Source organism: Haliaeetus leucocephalus, unplaced genomic scaffold (assembly GCF_000737465.1).
Source record: "Haliaeetus leucocephalus isolate CR32 unplaced genomic scaffold, Haliaeetus_leucocephalus-4.0 Scaffold110, whole genome shotgun sequence".
Classification (NCBI taxonomy): domain Eukaryota; kingdom Metazoa; phylum Chordata; class Aves; order Accipitriformes; family Accipitridae; genus Haliaeetus; species Haliaeetus leucocephalus.
Genome location: NW_010972546.1, coordinates 1,311,313 through 1,327,350, shown reverse-complemented (window position 1 = coordinate 1,327,350; position 16,038 = coordinate 1,311,313). Strand labels below are relative to the sequence as shown.

Here is a 16,038-nt window from a genome sequence, read left to right as displayed (position 1 = left end):
CCCCCCTTTCCCTCCAGCCCCCCTACATTCCCCTTCCCTGGGGGTCCCCCCAGGCTCCCAGCAGGGAGGGGGGGACTGTTCGTGGGTGCCATCGTCCCTGCGTTGCCCTTTGGTGCAGCAGCTGGGGGGGGGCCCTGTGGGCACCCCCTTCCCCGGTTGCACATAGGGCCATGCCAAGCCCCCGGCGGTGCCCGCGCCAAGCCCCCGGCAGTGCAGCCCCCGTCTTCAGAGGGCAGCCCCCTCGTCACCCGTGTCCCCGTCCCTCTCCAGGGGACACTGCTCCCCTCTCCCCTTCCCGGGCTGCGGAGCGGGCAGCCGGCAGAGGGGCAGATGGTGGTCTGGGCACGCAGCATCCCTGCACCGTGTGGGGGCTTGTTTCGCCTCCAGCTCGTTTGGCCGAGCATCCTTCCACGCGGGGAACCTGCCGGCACCACGAGGACCCCCCCCTCCATACCCAACTGGGCAGCGGGACCTCCGTGACGGGAGGAGAGGCTTGACAGCATCTCGCTCCGGCCCCCCGAGAGGCGGTGGAGCTGGGCACACAGCGAGGTGCCCATCGCCTTGGCGTGAGGTTGGCATCGTCTTGTCCTCGCGGGGTGCTTGGCCGGGCTGGGGGTGCCCCCGCACCGGCAAGGCATGGGGGGGACCTGGACGCTCTGCTTTTGTAAAACCGGTGGCGATGGTGGCTTGGGAACGCTGCCTGAAGTGAACCGGTTGGCAGGAGCTTGCTGGGGCGGTGGGAGCGAGAAGCAGGGCCCTTCGTTGCTCTTCCCGGGGTCTGATCTTGGTCTCCAGAGGTGGAGTGCGTTGTGAACCGTTGCAAACTGCTGTAATGGTGGAGGAGAGCGTGCGTGGCTGTCGGGAGTAACATGAACAAGCGTGTGTGTGTGTGTCCGTATGACTGCAGCCAGAGCTGCCTCTATTGATTCTCTTATTTTTCCCCTACTGGGAGCAATTCCTGCTGATTAAAAGAGACCTGGCCCGCATTTTGCATGGGAATCAGGTCCCTGGGAGCTGGGAGTCACGCAAAGGTCTGTGGGTCACCCCACTTCTCCTTTGGCTTTATGCACAGAGCAGGGGGGAAGCGGGTCTTGAAGTCCCTGAGAAGTGGGTAATAAATACGGCCACGTTGGTGACAGCGATGCCGGCCCTGGGGAGGGCATTAACGAGATACCCGGTGGATGCCCATCAGGAACTGGATCCGACTCCATCCTGGCGGCAGGTGGGATGTACCCGGCGTGTTCCCCTCGGCACGCGTGGGCTCCCAGCGCTCCCCTGTTCCTCGCCGCGGTTCAGGGGAGCGCGGTGCCGGTGCTGCCGTCGGGGTCGCCAGCCTGGAAGGGACGTGCGTATTCCTGCCTCTCCGGCACACACATGGATGCGACGACGTGAACGCGTGCATCCATCCCTGTCCCGCCGCCCGAAGTTTCCTGCTGTTCCTAACCCAAATTTGGCTCCTTCTTGCCGGCAGCCTCGGGGGTCTTTGCGAGACGACCTCGGGCTCCTGCCTCCCCCGGTGTCACGGCGCTGGGCTGGCGCTGAGCGGCGTTGGGAGAGAGAACGCCAAAAAAGCTGCAGCAGCCAGAAAGGCAGCTTTTCTATTCCTGCTGCTAATGCAGACCTGGCTCCGGCGGTGCTGGCAGCGTTAGGCAGGGAGCGGAGAAGAACAGGTCCAGGTCGGTCTCCATCAGCGGCTGCGTTTCGGTGCCCTCTGCCTCTGTCCCCCCTCCCCAGCTTTGCTGCTGGCTGGGCACCAGCTGCCCCCCACCGTGCTGGGCCCCCCCCCCCAAAGGGACCCTGAGGTGGGACGCAGGGGTCGTGGCGTGGGGGGGCGCGGCTGCCGTAGCCCCCCGGGGAGACGGTTGCGGCGCTGACAGATCCGCAGGTCCTAGAGGTCCAGGGGGATCCTGCGGAGGATCCGACCCTCCTCGCCCTTGGCGTGGGGTTTTTCGGGGTTTTGCCTGCAGGGATGAGCTTCTCTGGGTTTGGAGGTGTCTGATGGAGGGTGGTGGTCACCCCAAAGCTCTCGGGGGGCCGGACCCCGGTGCTGTCCCTGGCTGTGAGCCGTGGGGAGCCGATGGCTGCTCGCTGCCTGCTTGCTGCCGGGTTTACCTTGCCCGTCCCTATTGTGTTGGTCCACCTACGCCGTGCCGTTGCCATAGCTACTCTGCAATCTGATCTGCCCAACTTCTGCCTGCTTTCCCTGCCTTCCCCCCAAAAAACCTTTGGCCCTGCTCCCCTGGCCGCCCTCCCCACACCCCGGGAGGAGGATGAAGGATGGAGGAGACCTTGGCCCCTGGGCTGGGGTGCGTGACTGCTGCCTGCTTCTGCTGGTGCAGGGACCCCCCCCCATCCTGAGCAGGCTGGGGATGTGCTGAGCACCAAGCCTGGACCCCCGGGAACCTGCAAGCACAAGAGGGGTCCCTGACCTTGGACGTGGAGGCCACGGACGGGAGATTTTAAAGCCTGTGGAGGCCACAGAAGGGAGATTTTGAAGCCCAAGCAGGCAGTTGCATGGCTGATCCTCAGCAGAGCATTTGTCCTGATGCATCGCTGCTTGGGGGTGCATTGCTATAAAGAGACATTGCTGATTTGCTTTGTGTTGGCATCAGGAAAGGAAGGGGCTTGAGTAAGGGTCAGGAGCGCAAATCCACCGATGTCCAAAGGCGTTTGTGCTCTGATATCACCTGGGCTGCCTCAGAGACACTGTGTTGTAGGTCAAGGCTGTAATTGCTGCTGGAGAGCTGACGAACCTCTCCTGGAGAGAAGGCTGGTGCGTGGGCGGACAGAGGGATGGTGCGGTCCTGCGGGCAAACTTTGAGCAGCGCAGCCAGGCCAGGGGTCTGCCGGTGATGCCTGCCATCGGGTCGCTGTGACAGCCTGCTATGGCATCTCTGGTGACATCTCTTGATGGCCGTCAGAGCCTCTTTGGGCTGGGGACTGGGGAGAGGTGTAGTAAAACCCAAGTCTCTGCCTAAAGACGCCTGTGCCTGAAAGAGGAGCGGCAAAGCAAGCGTCTTGGTGCCCTTTTCATGGTGGGGTCTGGGTTGGATCACTCACTGATGCCCCTTAGGAGCCCAGGTATGATGGGAACGAGCCCCGGCGCTCCTGCATCCCGTCTCGTCTCGCGCTGGTCTCTCTCCTGCGTGCTGGGATGCTCGGGTTTGAGAGGTCCTTTTGCAATAATTGCGAGACCTCAGATGACAATATCTGCAACGCACAGTGTCGGTGCTGCTCTTCACTCTGTCTGGTTACTTACTGTTTGCATTCAACTCTATCTTGTCATTTTGCTATATCCACTTCAATTCAGTTTCTCTTGTGCTGAAAAGCATTAAAAAACTTTAATAAGGAGAAACAGATTAAATTCCCTTTACTGTTATTTTTCAAGGAGATTTTTGTTTGTCAAGACATTGTGCTTGAGGGCAACTCTATCAGAAACTGGAACTCCTGAAAATGAGTTAATTAAAAAGCCGGTGAAACTGCCTCTGTCTCTCCCTTTGGTGGAGTGTGCTGGGGACGCTGCTGCTGTCCATTTTAGAGGGATGCATTCAGTCCTGCCTTGTTAATCACTAACAGATTTGTGTTATAATTGCTAACCAGGGGAAGTCTGCCTTGGTCAAGGCAGTGACTCACTTGGATTTCATTTACCTCCTGGCTTCTCCTGGGACAATCACAAAGACTATTTTTTTCTTTTTTAACTCCAAAATGTTCTTCACTACATTCCCCCAGCTCTGGTTTTCCTCTTCTGCAGTGTGCATGTGTATTTATGCGGGTGCATCTCTCCGAGCGTTCGTGTGTGCATGGGTTCCCACATGGCTGTGGATTCACAGGAGCATCTCAGCCCCCATTTTGCACTTGCATGTGTGCTCCAGCTCCTAAGCGCACGCCTGTGCACACGTGTGCACACGTCCGTGCTTTGGGGGGGCCCAGTCCTAGTTAGCCCATCATTTTGCAGCATCATGGTCATGACTTTCATTGTAATTATAATCTCAGCCTTTGTAATTCTTCATACCTTCTGCACAGCTCTGCTGCAAGCGAGCTGCCTGTTTTATCGGTTGTAACAAGGCTGTCGCTTCAAATCCTCTCTCAGACCATTATCTCCCTTTGATGCTTTTGAAGAGCCAGCGATATGTTAATTCTACCTTGGCCCTCTCCTCTTCTCTTCTCTTTGTACAAATCCACCCTTGCCAGCCTGGCCGGCTGCCGTGGTGCTCGCAGGGGAGCTGGGCACAGCGCTCGGGCTCCGTCCCCTGGTTTTGGGGGACCTGGTGGGAGGTGGCTGCATTTAAGGCTGTGGATGCTTGTGCCACCATGGTCCCCTGTGGCTATCATCTCCTTGGGCACAGCCTGCGCCCAGAGTGGGGTACCTGTTCTGGGGGAACACATCCTCTTTGCTTTGGGAGATTTGGGGTGGGGGGAGGATGAGCAAACGGCAGGACGGGTTGGGCAAAGCGCCGGTGCGGCATCGGTGCCTGCAAGGACAGATGGAGCCCCCGAAAGATCTGCGTGGTGGTGTCCATCGCCCACTTGGCCCTGGCAGGCAGCACCAGATTGTCATCCCTGGACAGTCCTGCCTCTCGGCAGGGTACAGGCAGGGCAGGCAGAGCATCCCCTATTCCCCCATCCAGCCCATAGCCTGGGGCAGAGTTCTGCTTGGGGGGGGGTCCTGCACCACTGCCAGCGAAGAGGCTTTTCTGGGGCTGGATCCAGGGACCTGGGAGAGGATGGGTGCTATGTCATCCTGGTGCGTGCTCCGGGTCACGCTAATCAGCCCAAATTGCTTCCAGAATATTCTTGATTCCCTCCCATGGCACCTGGGGTTCAGACAAGCTCATTGCTAGTTTGATGTGGAGTGGCTGTGTGCGGTGGGGATGTAATTTATGGACTTTGTGATAAGCCTGTCCAGTCATCCTAAAATAATAAATAAAATACATACCAAGGGCTGGCACGAGATAGGATCAGTAATATCAAGGTCTGAGGAAAATTACTGAGAGTCTTCAACAGCAAAATAAAGAGCACGGAGGGGAAAAAAAAAGTCACAGAAGGAAAAAGTCAGGAGCGTCACCTTCCACCACACACTGTGTCAGGGCCCTTTGGGGACTGGGACAGACTGGTTTGGCCACAACTTTTCCCAGCCTTTTCCCAGCAGTGCTTGGAGTATTTGGCCGATCGCATTGGGGAGGCCCTTTGCAGCCATTCAAAACACAAAGGAGTTGAGGGGGGTGAGCACCCCCTCGGTGGGAAGGCAGCATATCCATGCCTCCAGGGACCAGGCACCTCTGGCCTGCCCTCCCCGGGTGGGGGGGTCTCTCGTCCCCTTCCTAGACTGGATGTACTGGTGATGAGGTGGGGAGAACCAGCTGCTAGAGGGGGCGAGTCTGGCAAGGGAAGGGGATGAAGGATTTACTCGTGTCCATTTGAAATGGGCTGTGATTTACGAAACGTCCCTCGCGCAGCCTTTCCCGGGAGGCGGCATCCGAATCTGGCCTTGGGGACTTTGGATGAAGGCTGCCGAGCAGAAGCGCAGTTATAAAACTGCTGCCCTGCGCAGCTTAACTCGAGACGTTTCCCCAGTCGAGGCACGGCATGTCAAAAACCCTTCAGGAGCTGATGCAATCCCACTCACCTCTCGGAGACAGCAAGCTGGGCTCTTGTTTCCCACAGCTCCTCTAGCCGAGGAGGAGCTTCTACCTGGGGTCAGATGCTTTGGCTTGACACAAGGCAGTGCTGCAATTTGGGCTTTGCCCCCACGTACAGCCGGGCAGGTACCGGTGCTGCCAGCTTTGCCTTGCTCCCGGCATCTTGCACCGGGAGCTCAGGCTGCAAAGAACTGCTGGTGCAGCTGGCGTGTTAATTGCTAGATAGGATGGATGGCTTCGTTTAGTACCGAAAGGCATTCTGAGGTGGTTTCTCACTTTCAAGCTCCTGGTGTTTTGGAAAAGCTTTACGTGCCCAGGATAGGCTTGGATCCTGCCGGTTGTTATCTAATAGTGCCTGGTAATCACGGCTCTGGACTTCTATTTCTGGTTCTGCCTCTGAGTCACGGTGTGCCCTTGGAAAAGACCTTTGTGCCTTCAGGCTTGTCTGCATGAAAACACTGCACTCGTTTGACTTAAATCACTTTTAAAACAGTTTTCGTTTGGTTGAGGCAAAACTTGGTTTGGGTCTACTGATGTCTTATGGAATATTAATGTGAACTGCATCTTGAATTGGAATAAGAGTATCCTGCTGACACTTGAGATGAGTCTAACAAGTGAATTTGTGTATATACATAGACTAGACCTCTATTTACCTTGTCAGCAGAAGGGTTAATACCCCAGCAGCAAATCTGCTAGTGGATTGTTAAAGTCCTTGGATAAATACTCCACGATGGTCTAATGTTATTGCAACTTCTTCCTCTGCTCCTAAAGCCCTGTGGTAGGAGACTCCTTGGCAGCCACCGGGCATTGCAGGGACTGATGGGGACTGGGAGCTTGGTGTGGGAGCTTGCTTCCTATTTGAAATAATAATAATAATAATGCAAAAAAATCATCCTCTAAGTAACAAACCAGGTTTGCAGCCACCGTGATTTTGGTGGGGAAATAAATGCTGTAAAAAAGCAAGGTGATAGGCAGGTGTGAGAAGGGAGAAAAGAGCAGTCAAGAACTTTGGTCCCAATAAAAAGACTGTTGGGACAAAAGCTGCTCTGTACTCATTTCTCCCACCCCACCCATTATCTGCACATCTCGGTGATATCAAAATGCTTCCCCTTCCAAATGCTTCCCCCTCCAGCAAGGTGGATCACGCTTCTTGTCACTAGATCTAACTTCCCTCCTGCTGCATCCTCAAACACAGTCTTGGGGTGCTGCTGCCCGGGCTGGGTGGGCATTAGGGGCCCAGCCCCGGGGTGGGATGAAGCTGCTCGCCATGCTGCTGTGCCAAGCGCATGCCCTGCTCTGAAGCCCTTCGCTTCGCCCGCAGCAGCGGGGAGCTCGCCCGTCCCCGTCCGGCAGCACGGCGTGTTGGGGATGCTCGGCCCTGGCGTGTTCTCGGTCCTCGCGTCGTCCTCTGAGGACTCGCTGGGCTCCTGCAGCCCCGTCCTGGCTGTGCGAGCCCGGTGCTGCCCTGGGAGAGGGTCTCAAGTCTCTAAGCCACGAGCCGCTCCGCTGCCCGACGGTGGGTATTGCAGTGAGCCGCAGCTCCGAGCATCCTCGGGATTTTCGGTGCAATCTCCCACTGGTGATTATCAGTGGGTGGTTTGGGAGAAGAAAGCTCCCGAGCTCTCCAGCTTGCTGGGCTGTAAGCAATGCCAGCTCCTGTCATGCACTGTAGCACATCGGCTTGACACCGGTGGAAACGCTGCGGAGAAGCAACAGAGGGAGGTAGCAGGGGCAAAGAGGGGGGATTGGAAGATACCTTTAAAAATGAAAATTATTCTGGCTTCCAGCACTGACTCCCAGGGTAGCAGTCTGATCAGCACATGCCAGGACAGTGTGGGCATCCCAGTAACTCCAGTAGTGATGCTGGGCTGCCATCCTGCTCCCCCCTTTGCTCTGCTTCAGTTACCTTGCACCCTGGTCTGCATTCAATACCCATCACCGTCCCTGCCTGCTTGCATGATACTGCTTCCCTTTCGCCAGCCCTTAGCAGCATGAAACTTAAGCAACCCATTGGGAGGGGACCTTAAGCAGAAATGAGAGCAGGTTTAATGTTGCAGTTTAAAGTCAACAATTCTCAAAAGGAAAACAAAAGTCAAACCAGAATCTTAATGGTATTTTTTGTTTTCTTTTGTTTTGTTGTTTTATTTTTTGTTAGCAACCCAACTACTGGAGCTTTAAGGTCAGTATTTCTGATTTTTCATGCTTCTGTTTGAAATGCATGCACTTTTCCACTCTTGCCTCATCTCTGTGTCTGTGTAGGGGGGGTGGGAGCTCGGGTTTTTTTCTTGAGGATTCCTGTGCCAAAGTAGTTTGTTCTCAGCTCAGCAGCAGTTTAAGCTCATGAGAAGGATCTTTTATGCTTTTGGGTCAAGTTGTGCAGCTACAAACCTGTTGTCTGAGGGTCCTGCCCTCATTTAGACCATTATCACCCCACAGTCAAATCCTGCTGCTTTAGAGTTATTTCATTGCAGAGCAGACCTTAATTCGGGGAAAAGGGCAGAAAATACCCTATTCAGGATGGGCTCCGAAGTCCACCTGCAGAACTCCATCCAGGTGCCTGCTCCCAGGCAGAGATACAAGGGTTGCTCTGATTTCCAGCCTCCTCCTTGGAGGAGGGGGAGAGCTGCTGAGCAGAGCCTGTCCCTCCAGTCGGTGACCCCGCTGAGCTTCCCATCGCGCGGCGTGTCGGTCGCTTATCTGCACTTGACTGTTTGCCCAGCACCGCTTTCCCCGTTGGGCTCCTCATCTCCCTCTCCCGAGCTCCCGGTTCCCCGGAGAGCCCAGGCTGATCCCACACTGATGGGCAGGAGATGCTCTCGGGATGTGGGGGGGGGTTGCTGGCGTCCCGCTCCCTAAAGCTGGGCTCTGCCGGCATCTTGCAGGAGGTGGGGTTGGCGGAGAAGGAGAAGGAACGGGCTTTCCAATGCAAATGCCATGCCGGACCCCAGAGACCGGCCTGTGTTTGGCATGTCGAGGGATTTTTAGACCAGACAGCAAAGTTATTTGTTCGGCTGATGGTGTCGAGCCCTGCGGGAGGGGAAGGGGCAGCTCTGTCCCACGTTGGCCATCGCATCTCTGTCTCCATCCTCTGCTCTGTCGCTTGAGCGTTACGGTACCGGCTTGTTTGTCAGGAGGCTGCTGCGGGAGCGGCAGAACGGAGAAATCGTTAGCGTTTGCTTTATTGCACCGGGATCTTTGTGCCTAAACCCACCTCTTCCAGGCTACACAAAGGGGACCCTGAGCGGAGTCTCCTGGCAGCGCGGAGGGTCTGTGCCTGCCCGGTGATTCCTGCCAGCACCTTGCAAACAGTTGCCCTATTGTCTGGCAGGGTGAAGTACGCATGTCATCGCAACTCCCCTTCCTCCCTCCTCCTCGCCCAGGGATGCGGTGGCAACACTTCAAGGTCAGGCATGTTGCTGGATGACCTTGGCGTGTTGTCCCTGGTGGGTTTGCTCTTCCTGTGGAAAAAACAGGCGCTTTCCTCGGTTGGCAGCGGAGAGCGGAGGAGTCGTAAAATGCATAATATGTGCACTTGTTCCGAGTTTTCATTCTTGAAGTACTTGCAGCATAAAACGCGTGTGAACGGCGGCTCCCCGAATGTTCAGCTGTCTGAGTTCTCACCGGCCGGTTTCAGCCACGTGCTCTCGGGGACATTCCTGGGACTGGGGGAGAAGGCACAAAAGCCTCAATTTTTTCTTTTTTTTTGTTTTGTTTTCCATTTTTTTGTGAGCAAGAAATAAAATGGGGACAAACTTTAGGGGCCCACCCACCCCAGAGGGGTCCTCCTCGGCAGCGGCAGGGGTTTTGCAGCCACAGAGGGTGCGTTTTCTGTAACTACATATTTTTCCACCCGAGCCTGGAAGTATTTTGCATCGCAAGCAGAGCATCTTCCCTGGCTGTATCAGCTGTGGAAACTCATTACGGGTTAAATCACCCTCTGCTTCCCCGCCAAGGGAGGCCCCCAGCTGCCTGACCCTGCTACCAAGTGGGGCATGAGCCAGAGGCAGCTGGGGATGGCTTGTCACGGGGAGAGCCCTGCGGGGAGGCTGATCCTGGCAAGCAGGTGCTGGGGGCTTCCTCGAGGCCACTGCAGCCACCTGCGTCCCCTGGGGTCTTCTGTAGCTGCAGGCTTGGCCTTCAGCTGGGAAAGCCGCCTCCCACCCCCCCTGCTCGCTCCCCAAAATAAAACTTTCATCAACCTTCAGGTTCCCTGTCGGCGTCCAGCTGACACCCTCCGCTGCTGGGGGTGCAGAGCCAGCCCTTTTCCATCCCTCGGCCAAAAAGGGGGGGTGGGCCGTGGCCAGAGACCCAACTGATGAGGGATGGAGGGGATCGGATGGTGGGAATGGCTGTGCCAAATTCCTAGGGACACCCAGGGACGGGCTCCCAGGGCAGGACCTGCTGTCGTCCTGCCCTGGCATGCCCCATCTGCCTGGGGACAGGCAATGGGCAGGTGCTGGCAGCGATTTGGGGCTCTCCAGGCGTGGGCTTTGGGGGGAAGGGGGGGCCCTGCATGGCTGTGTTTGTCAGGCTTAGCGCTGGAGATGGGCAGATGCTCTTGTATGTCGGTGGCGGTGCTGTCATGGCAGAGAGGGGTCCAGGAGATCGCCTTGTCCCCAAGCCGTTTCATCCTCCGCATCCCCCTCGTGTCTGCGGGTCCTGCCGCTGCCTCTGCCCTCCGCCCTGCTCCATCCTCCTGCCCCGTGCCCCAGCGCATCCCTGGGATTTCTGCACTCGCTTCTAGACTGAGCCAGCCCCGCTCAGCTCACGAACGTCCCTTCCCACCAGCTGGCTCGGGCTGTGTGCCCGCACGGAGCCATCGATCCAGCCACTCCGTGGCCATTGTCACGCTGCTGCCGGTCCCCGAGTCCCCAGGCAGATGCCCGAGTCCCTCAGCCAGGCCAGCCTGGTACCCCCTCGCCTTCCCATCACCTAAACCACATCCCAGCTCACGGCCACCATCCCTGATGTTCTGGGGTGACTCAAAACCACGTTCTGGGAATCAGCCTCTCCTGGGCAGGAGCATCTCAGCCCCATGGTTTGCAGGGCTTGGGGGCTCCAGGGACATATCCCTGGATCTGGCCGGGGAGCAAATCCCTCCCCAGGGATGCAGCGGGGAGGGGGCTTCGCTGCAGAGAGCGGGGAGGCAGTACCGAGGGCTGGGGGCTCCTGCTGTGCTAATGCAAGGGGTGGGCTGGCTCCTTGCTGTCACTTGTCAGCTGGAGGAGGAATGGGGAAAACCGAAGGCAGAGCCTCGGAAGAGCTCCTTTGGTGCCAGGACTTTAAAAGAACATCAAAGGGACTAAAGCAAAAGCTAGCGGGGAAAAAAATGACTAGGATGTGGAAGGGAGAAAGCGCGGGGGGCAGGACGCAGTTGTCTTTAAAACAAGTGTCTGGGGCCGCGTCACCCACATCGGGCTCTAATTGCACAGCTCCTGCTCCAGCAGCGGTCGATGGCTTGATCGGGGCTTCGGGCTGTGGCGGCACGGCCAGGACACGGGGCTTTCTGGGAGCCTCTCGTTTCGTTAGCAGGAGCCATTTCCATCTCACCAGCAGGCCGGGGACTCGAGGCGCTTGCCCAGCTGGTATTGTAGGCAGGCAGCAGTATTTACTTGCAGGAGACGAGCAAATACCAGGCAGGCTTAGCTCCTGTAATCCTGCTGCTCCTGCACCAGCCCTCCTCCCCGTGCCCTCCCCGTGGCCTTGGCGTCCGCCGCGTTCCTCGGGGACCGGCGTTTGCTGCGTAATATTTTATTGCTCGCGGGAAGAAGGCGTTGGGGTGTACCCGAGAGGAGAGAGCAGCTGCTGAGCGCCTGCTCCCACCTCCTCCTTGCTCTGCTTTTGGGGCACTTGCTGGTTTTCTGACCTGTCCATGCTTTCTGGTGCTCAGTTATCTGTTGATCCTGGGTGTTGTCACTATTTATTATCGCAGCAGGGATGGAGGGTAGCGTCCTTAGTGTAGGAATGGGGAAACTGAGGTGCGGTGGGACTAGGTGACTTGTTTGAGAGTACCCAGGGGAGGTGCAGCCGCACGACCTGCAGCAGTGTGTGGGCTGGTGTCCCAGATTTGGGGCTGTTTACCTGCAGCTGTTGCTGATGAAGTTGGTTTTCTTTTCTTGCACTTCAAACCAACCTCTCCGAGCCTTTTTCCCAAGAGGCACCCGCACATGTTTAACCAGAGCCCAGCCTCCCTGTATACAGCTGCTAAAGCAAATCATGCCTTAGATGCCAAAGAGCTGAGCCTTGTCACCTGTCACTGTGAAGTCCCCGTCACTAATGCTGCTAACCCGAGTGTCCCCGCCGGTTTGCAGCCTGTACCGGCTCCCCTCCCGTGGTGGCTTCAGCCCAGCAAGGGCTTGTCCCTTCTCCCCCCATCCCCTTTCTGCTGCTTTCTCACACTTGGCTTTGCTTCCCATCCGCCAGCATCCCTGAAGGATGCAGTAATTTGCTTATTTTTGGAAGATGCTGTCACACAAGGCAGCATCGCCAGAGAGCGGGGATTGAACGCGGCCGCCGCTCAGCCCCAGCGAGGAAGGGGATGGCTGGGGCGAACGTCCACGCAGGCTCGAGGTAGCAGGGGTGGAGGCAGGACAGGCACCCTCACCCCCAAAAATACCTCCTGCCACATACCTCACCATAATCCATCTCCCGGGACCACCTCAGCCTCAGGGGAGGTGCTGGACCAAGCCTGTTTCTGGACACCCCCGCCGCTTACATTTGTCCAGGGTCTCACGGCAGGGATGCTCCTCTCCCCACGGATGCCAGACTGGACATGCCTGGTTGAGTTATGGGAAAACAACTCCAGGAACAACAGGCCGGCTACCTTTGCTGGGAGGTTAATGATTATCCTCCCTGTGCAAGCCAAGGTTGCACCCGGCGCCAGGAGATGAGGATGAGTAGGCACGGCGTGTCCCCCCACCCATGGGTGGTCCCAGCTCCAGCCCTGCCCTGGGTGCCAGGACCTTCTGCTGCTCCACTGCCAGCAGGGAGACTGCTCCACCCCTGCACTTTTGGGAAGAAAGCAAGCGTTTTGGGGACTGAGCGCAGAGTCCTCAGGTGCGGTGCGGCGGGGACAGCCCTTGGAGGTGCCTTCTCCCGCGCAGGCACCCCGATCCCCTCCGCCGGGCAGGTGCTGCCGACAAACCCCGCTGATGCCGACCCTGCCGCTGCCGACCCTGCTGTCCGTGCCCGGAGAGGGATGCAGAGGGACCACCACCGTGGCGGGCAACCAGCAGCCGTCAATATTCATGAGGCTGCAGAGGATCCAGGCTTTTAAATATTCATCAGGCAGGCGAAGGCGGGAGGCTGTTGGTGCCAGCAGGAAGGGGAAAAAATGCAGAGAGGGGGCAAGCAGCCACCCGCGTCCCCCGCAGAGGTGGCTGGGCCATGTCTGAGGGCAAAAGAGTGTTTTCTGCTTGGAAACACGACATCTGAGTGTTGGGCTCCTGCTCATCACCTTCAGAGGGCCGGGCAGCTCGTGTGCTTTGCAGAGCAGGAGCGATGGATGCTGGTGTCACGGAGATGCTCGCTGTAGGGGTACCCCGTTTCACCCACGCGTGGGACCCATCGCAGTGTAGCGAGCTCCTGCCCGGCTCCTGCTCACATCTGGCTGCCAGTAGCAGGCTGTGCACATCTGGTGGGGAAGGCCCCTTTCTTTAGTCAAGGGGTCTGGTTTAAAAAACTAATCCGATTTTAACGCTAATCCTGTTAACATTGAGATCAGGATTAATTCTGGGTTAATCAGGATAATCCTGACAAAATGTTGAGCATTAGACACTGGATGAATTATTGCTGCCGTGAGCGGTACGCTTTTAATTTGGCGTCGAGACCGAGGCAGGGTGAGAGGGGTGGGGGCCGGTGGAGGGGGATGGAGAAGCCACAACCCTCTTGGATGGGGAAGACGTGTAGTATATGATGCTCAGAGCACCCGAAGCCTCTCATTTCTTCCACCTTTGATGCTGCAGCCCCAGTTATCTCCAGATTGTCCTCCTTTTCTTCCCAGCTGGGCATCTCCTGGCTTCTCCATCTTGGGAGGCAGGAGCTGGACTACTGGAAGTCCTTCCCTGCATGGATGCTTTGCTGAAGTTCAGTGCTCCTGGCTGGTGGAGCTGGTGTGAAACGCTGCACAAGGATGCGGAGGGGTTCAGTTGCATCTGCTCAGCCCCTGCTCGCTGAGATCAAGCACCTGAGCTGGGACGTGTGGGAGGAGAGTGGCACCACAGCCCTGTGCATGCAGTACTGGGACAGCTGGGCTACCCTCTCCGAAGCTGGTTTGAAACTCCAGAGCTGATACCCGGGCTGGGAAGGCTGGTGAGGTGATGCCCAGGTGCCGAGGATGCTGTATCCTGGTCAGGGATGCTGCGTTCTGGTCAGGGATGCTCCCTGGGAGGGATTTGCAGCCAGACTCGAGGTAAGGAGGCATCTGCTGGGGAAGTGTCCCCTTACCTGGGCTCTGCTCCTCTTACAAAACAGCCGGCAGCTCTTCGCTGACTCACTCTCTGGGAGCATCAATAATTAAGGTTGAGTGGAGTTCATTAGAAATGAATGAATGAATGGAGCGGTTTGTGATGCGCTGGCATCGGTTTGTTTGCAGAGGGGTCAGAGCTGCTTCGGGTGGTGACGAGGCTCCTGACGGTGAGAGCTGGGCAGGCTGGGGAGTCTCAAAGGAGTTCTCCAGACACCAACTGGAATTAATTTTTGCAAAGCTCCACTGTCCCACACCCCGGGGCACTAACAGCACAGCCCTCCCCTCCGCAGGAGCCCCTCCAGCCATTACTGGGGCCCAGGAGGGGACCGAGGTGGTGGGGTCTTATCCCAACATCTCAGAGGGAGGGAAAGGCAGGCACTACTTTGCTGAGCCCTGGGCTCAATGACCCCAAGCAAAGAGGTGGAACCAGGTTGGCCTGGCTGAAACCCTCCAGTGATGTTGTGATGGGGTCAGGCTGGCAGAGAAATGGGGGGTAACATGGCAGGACAGGTATCTGGAAATCCCTCCCTCCTTCCCCTGCATCTGTTTCTTTAACAGCTCTCAGAGCTGCTTCAAAAAAAAAAAAAAGTTTCAAATTTCAATTAAAATTTTCCTTGGAAATGTTGACAGAAGCAGAGCTGCAGGAGGGACAGATGTTGTTTTTCTCCCAGCTTTGCTAACAGCTTTATTCACTGCTGACCCTCGCTGGCAGCGCAGACTCGAGCCGCCGAGGCTCCGGCCCCATTTCCCTGCACACCCTAAGGGACCGCTCACCCAGGTGGGGTCCCAGTGGAGCTGGGGTCCCCAGCCCCCTTTGGTGCATCCTCCACTTTTCCAGCACCCAGGCATTGGGAGCATCCCCAGCTCTGCAGGGAGAGTCTTTCCCCATCGAGCTCCCTCAGCACAGACACATTTTTCTAAAGGATGGGATGGAGGAGGCTCGGCTGTCCCACAGCAGTCCACTGAAGCGGCTCTGAGCCTGTGTGTTTGGGGATGGGAGTTACACCTGCAATATCCATGGAAAGGCTTTTCCAGGTGTGGGGAAGGTGAATGGGCTGTGTCCGCTGTTTTTTCCCCAACCCTTTGTTTCTGAGATCCATTTACCCAGGCAATGGCGCGGGCTGGGAGCAGTGGCCTGGACCAGGCTTTCAGAGATGTCCCCTTCAGCTCTGGCTTGTAAATATTGACTGTCCCATCCAGCTGCCGGCACGCTGGCCCTGCCCTGCGGAGACTGCGCTGCGGTGTCGCGGTCCCTGCGCTGCCAGGAGGGATGGTCCCTTCTAGCTCCAGTGAGCCAAAGCCTGGGAATTCAGGGGAGGAGGCCTCAGGCACCAGGCTGGGATGTGCACACAGGCAGGGGTAGGGATGCAGGCAATGGCTGAGAGAAATAGATATTTTTATTCTTTTTTTTTGTTTCTAGATAGGGAGACAGAGGCAGGGGTGGAGAAGAGGGATGGACAGCAAGGGTCCAAGAAGCATCAGGTGGGAGCCCCATGTGAGGGGTCCTGTTGCCCTCTCCCATGGCTACTCCCAGCACCAGCTCCAAGGGATGCTGTGCCAGGAGATGGCACAGAAAGCTGTGGCAGCTCACCCCGGTCCCACAGCAAGAACCTGGGGTGAGTCCCAGCTCAGCGATGGCTTGAGCATCGGCACAGCAGAGATGCCAAAACATCCTTCCCCGCTCCCGGCTTTGCAGCTGGAGGCTGGTGGGGTCTCCTCATCTCCAGCACAGCCTGGACCATCGGGATGCTGAGCTCCAGTACCCATCCTGATAGCTCAGCACACCACCAGATGGGACCTGTAGTCAGATGCTGGATTAAATGATGAGAGGGGGATTATGAGGAATTAATCCAGATCAGTGTCCAACCAGGGGCTGGAGCTGGGTTTTATGTACTTGGTAAATAACTGGTTGCGTTGCTTTGCCCAGGGCTG

General features: G+C 57.2%; 1 protein-coding gene across 1 annotated transcript in view; it reads left to right on the top strand.

Annotated features, from left to right (window-relative positions):
- The window catches only part of SRCIN1 (SRC kinase signaling inhibitor 1), a 107,610-nt gene that overhangs the window by 68,371 nt on the left and 23,201 nt on the right, over positions 1-16,038 (top strand). Inside the window, exon 8 of the mRNA XM_010585685.1 lies at positions 7,795-7,818. Within this exon, the coding sequence (XP_010583987.1) occupies positions 7,795-7,818 (24 nt within the window). The remainder of the gene's footprint in view (positions 1-7,794; positions 7,819-16,038) is intronic.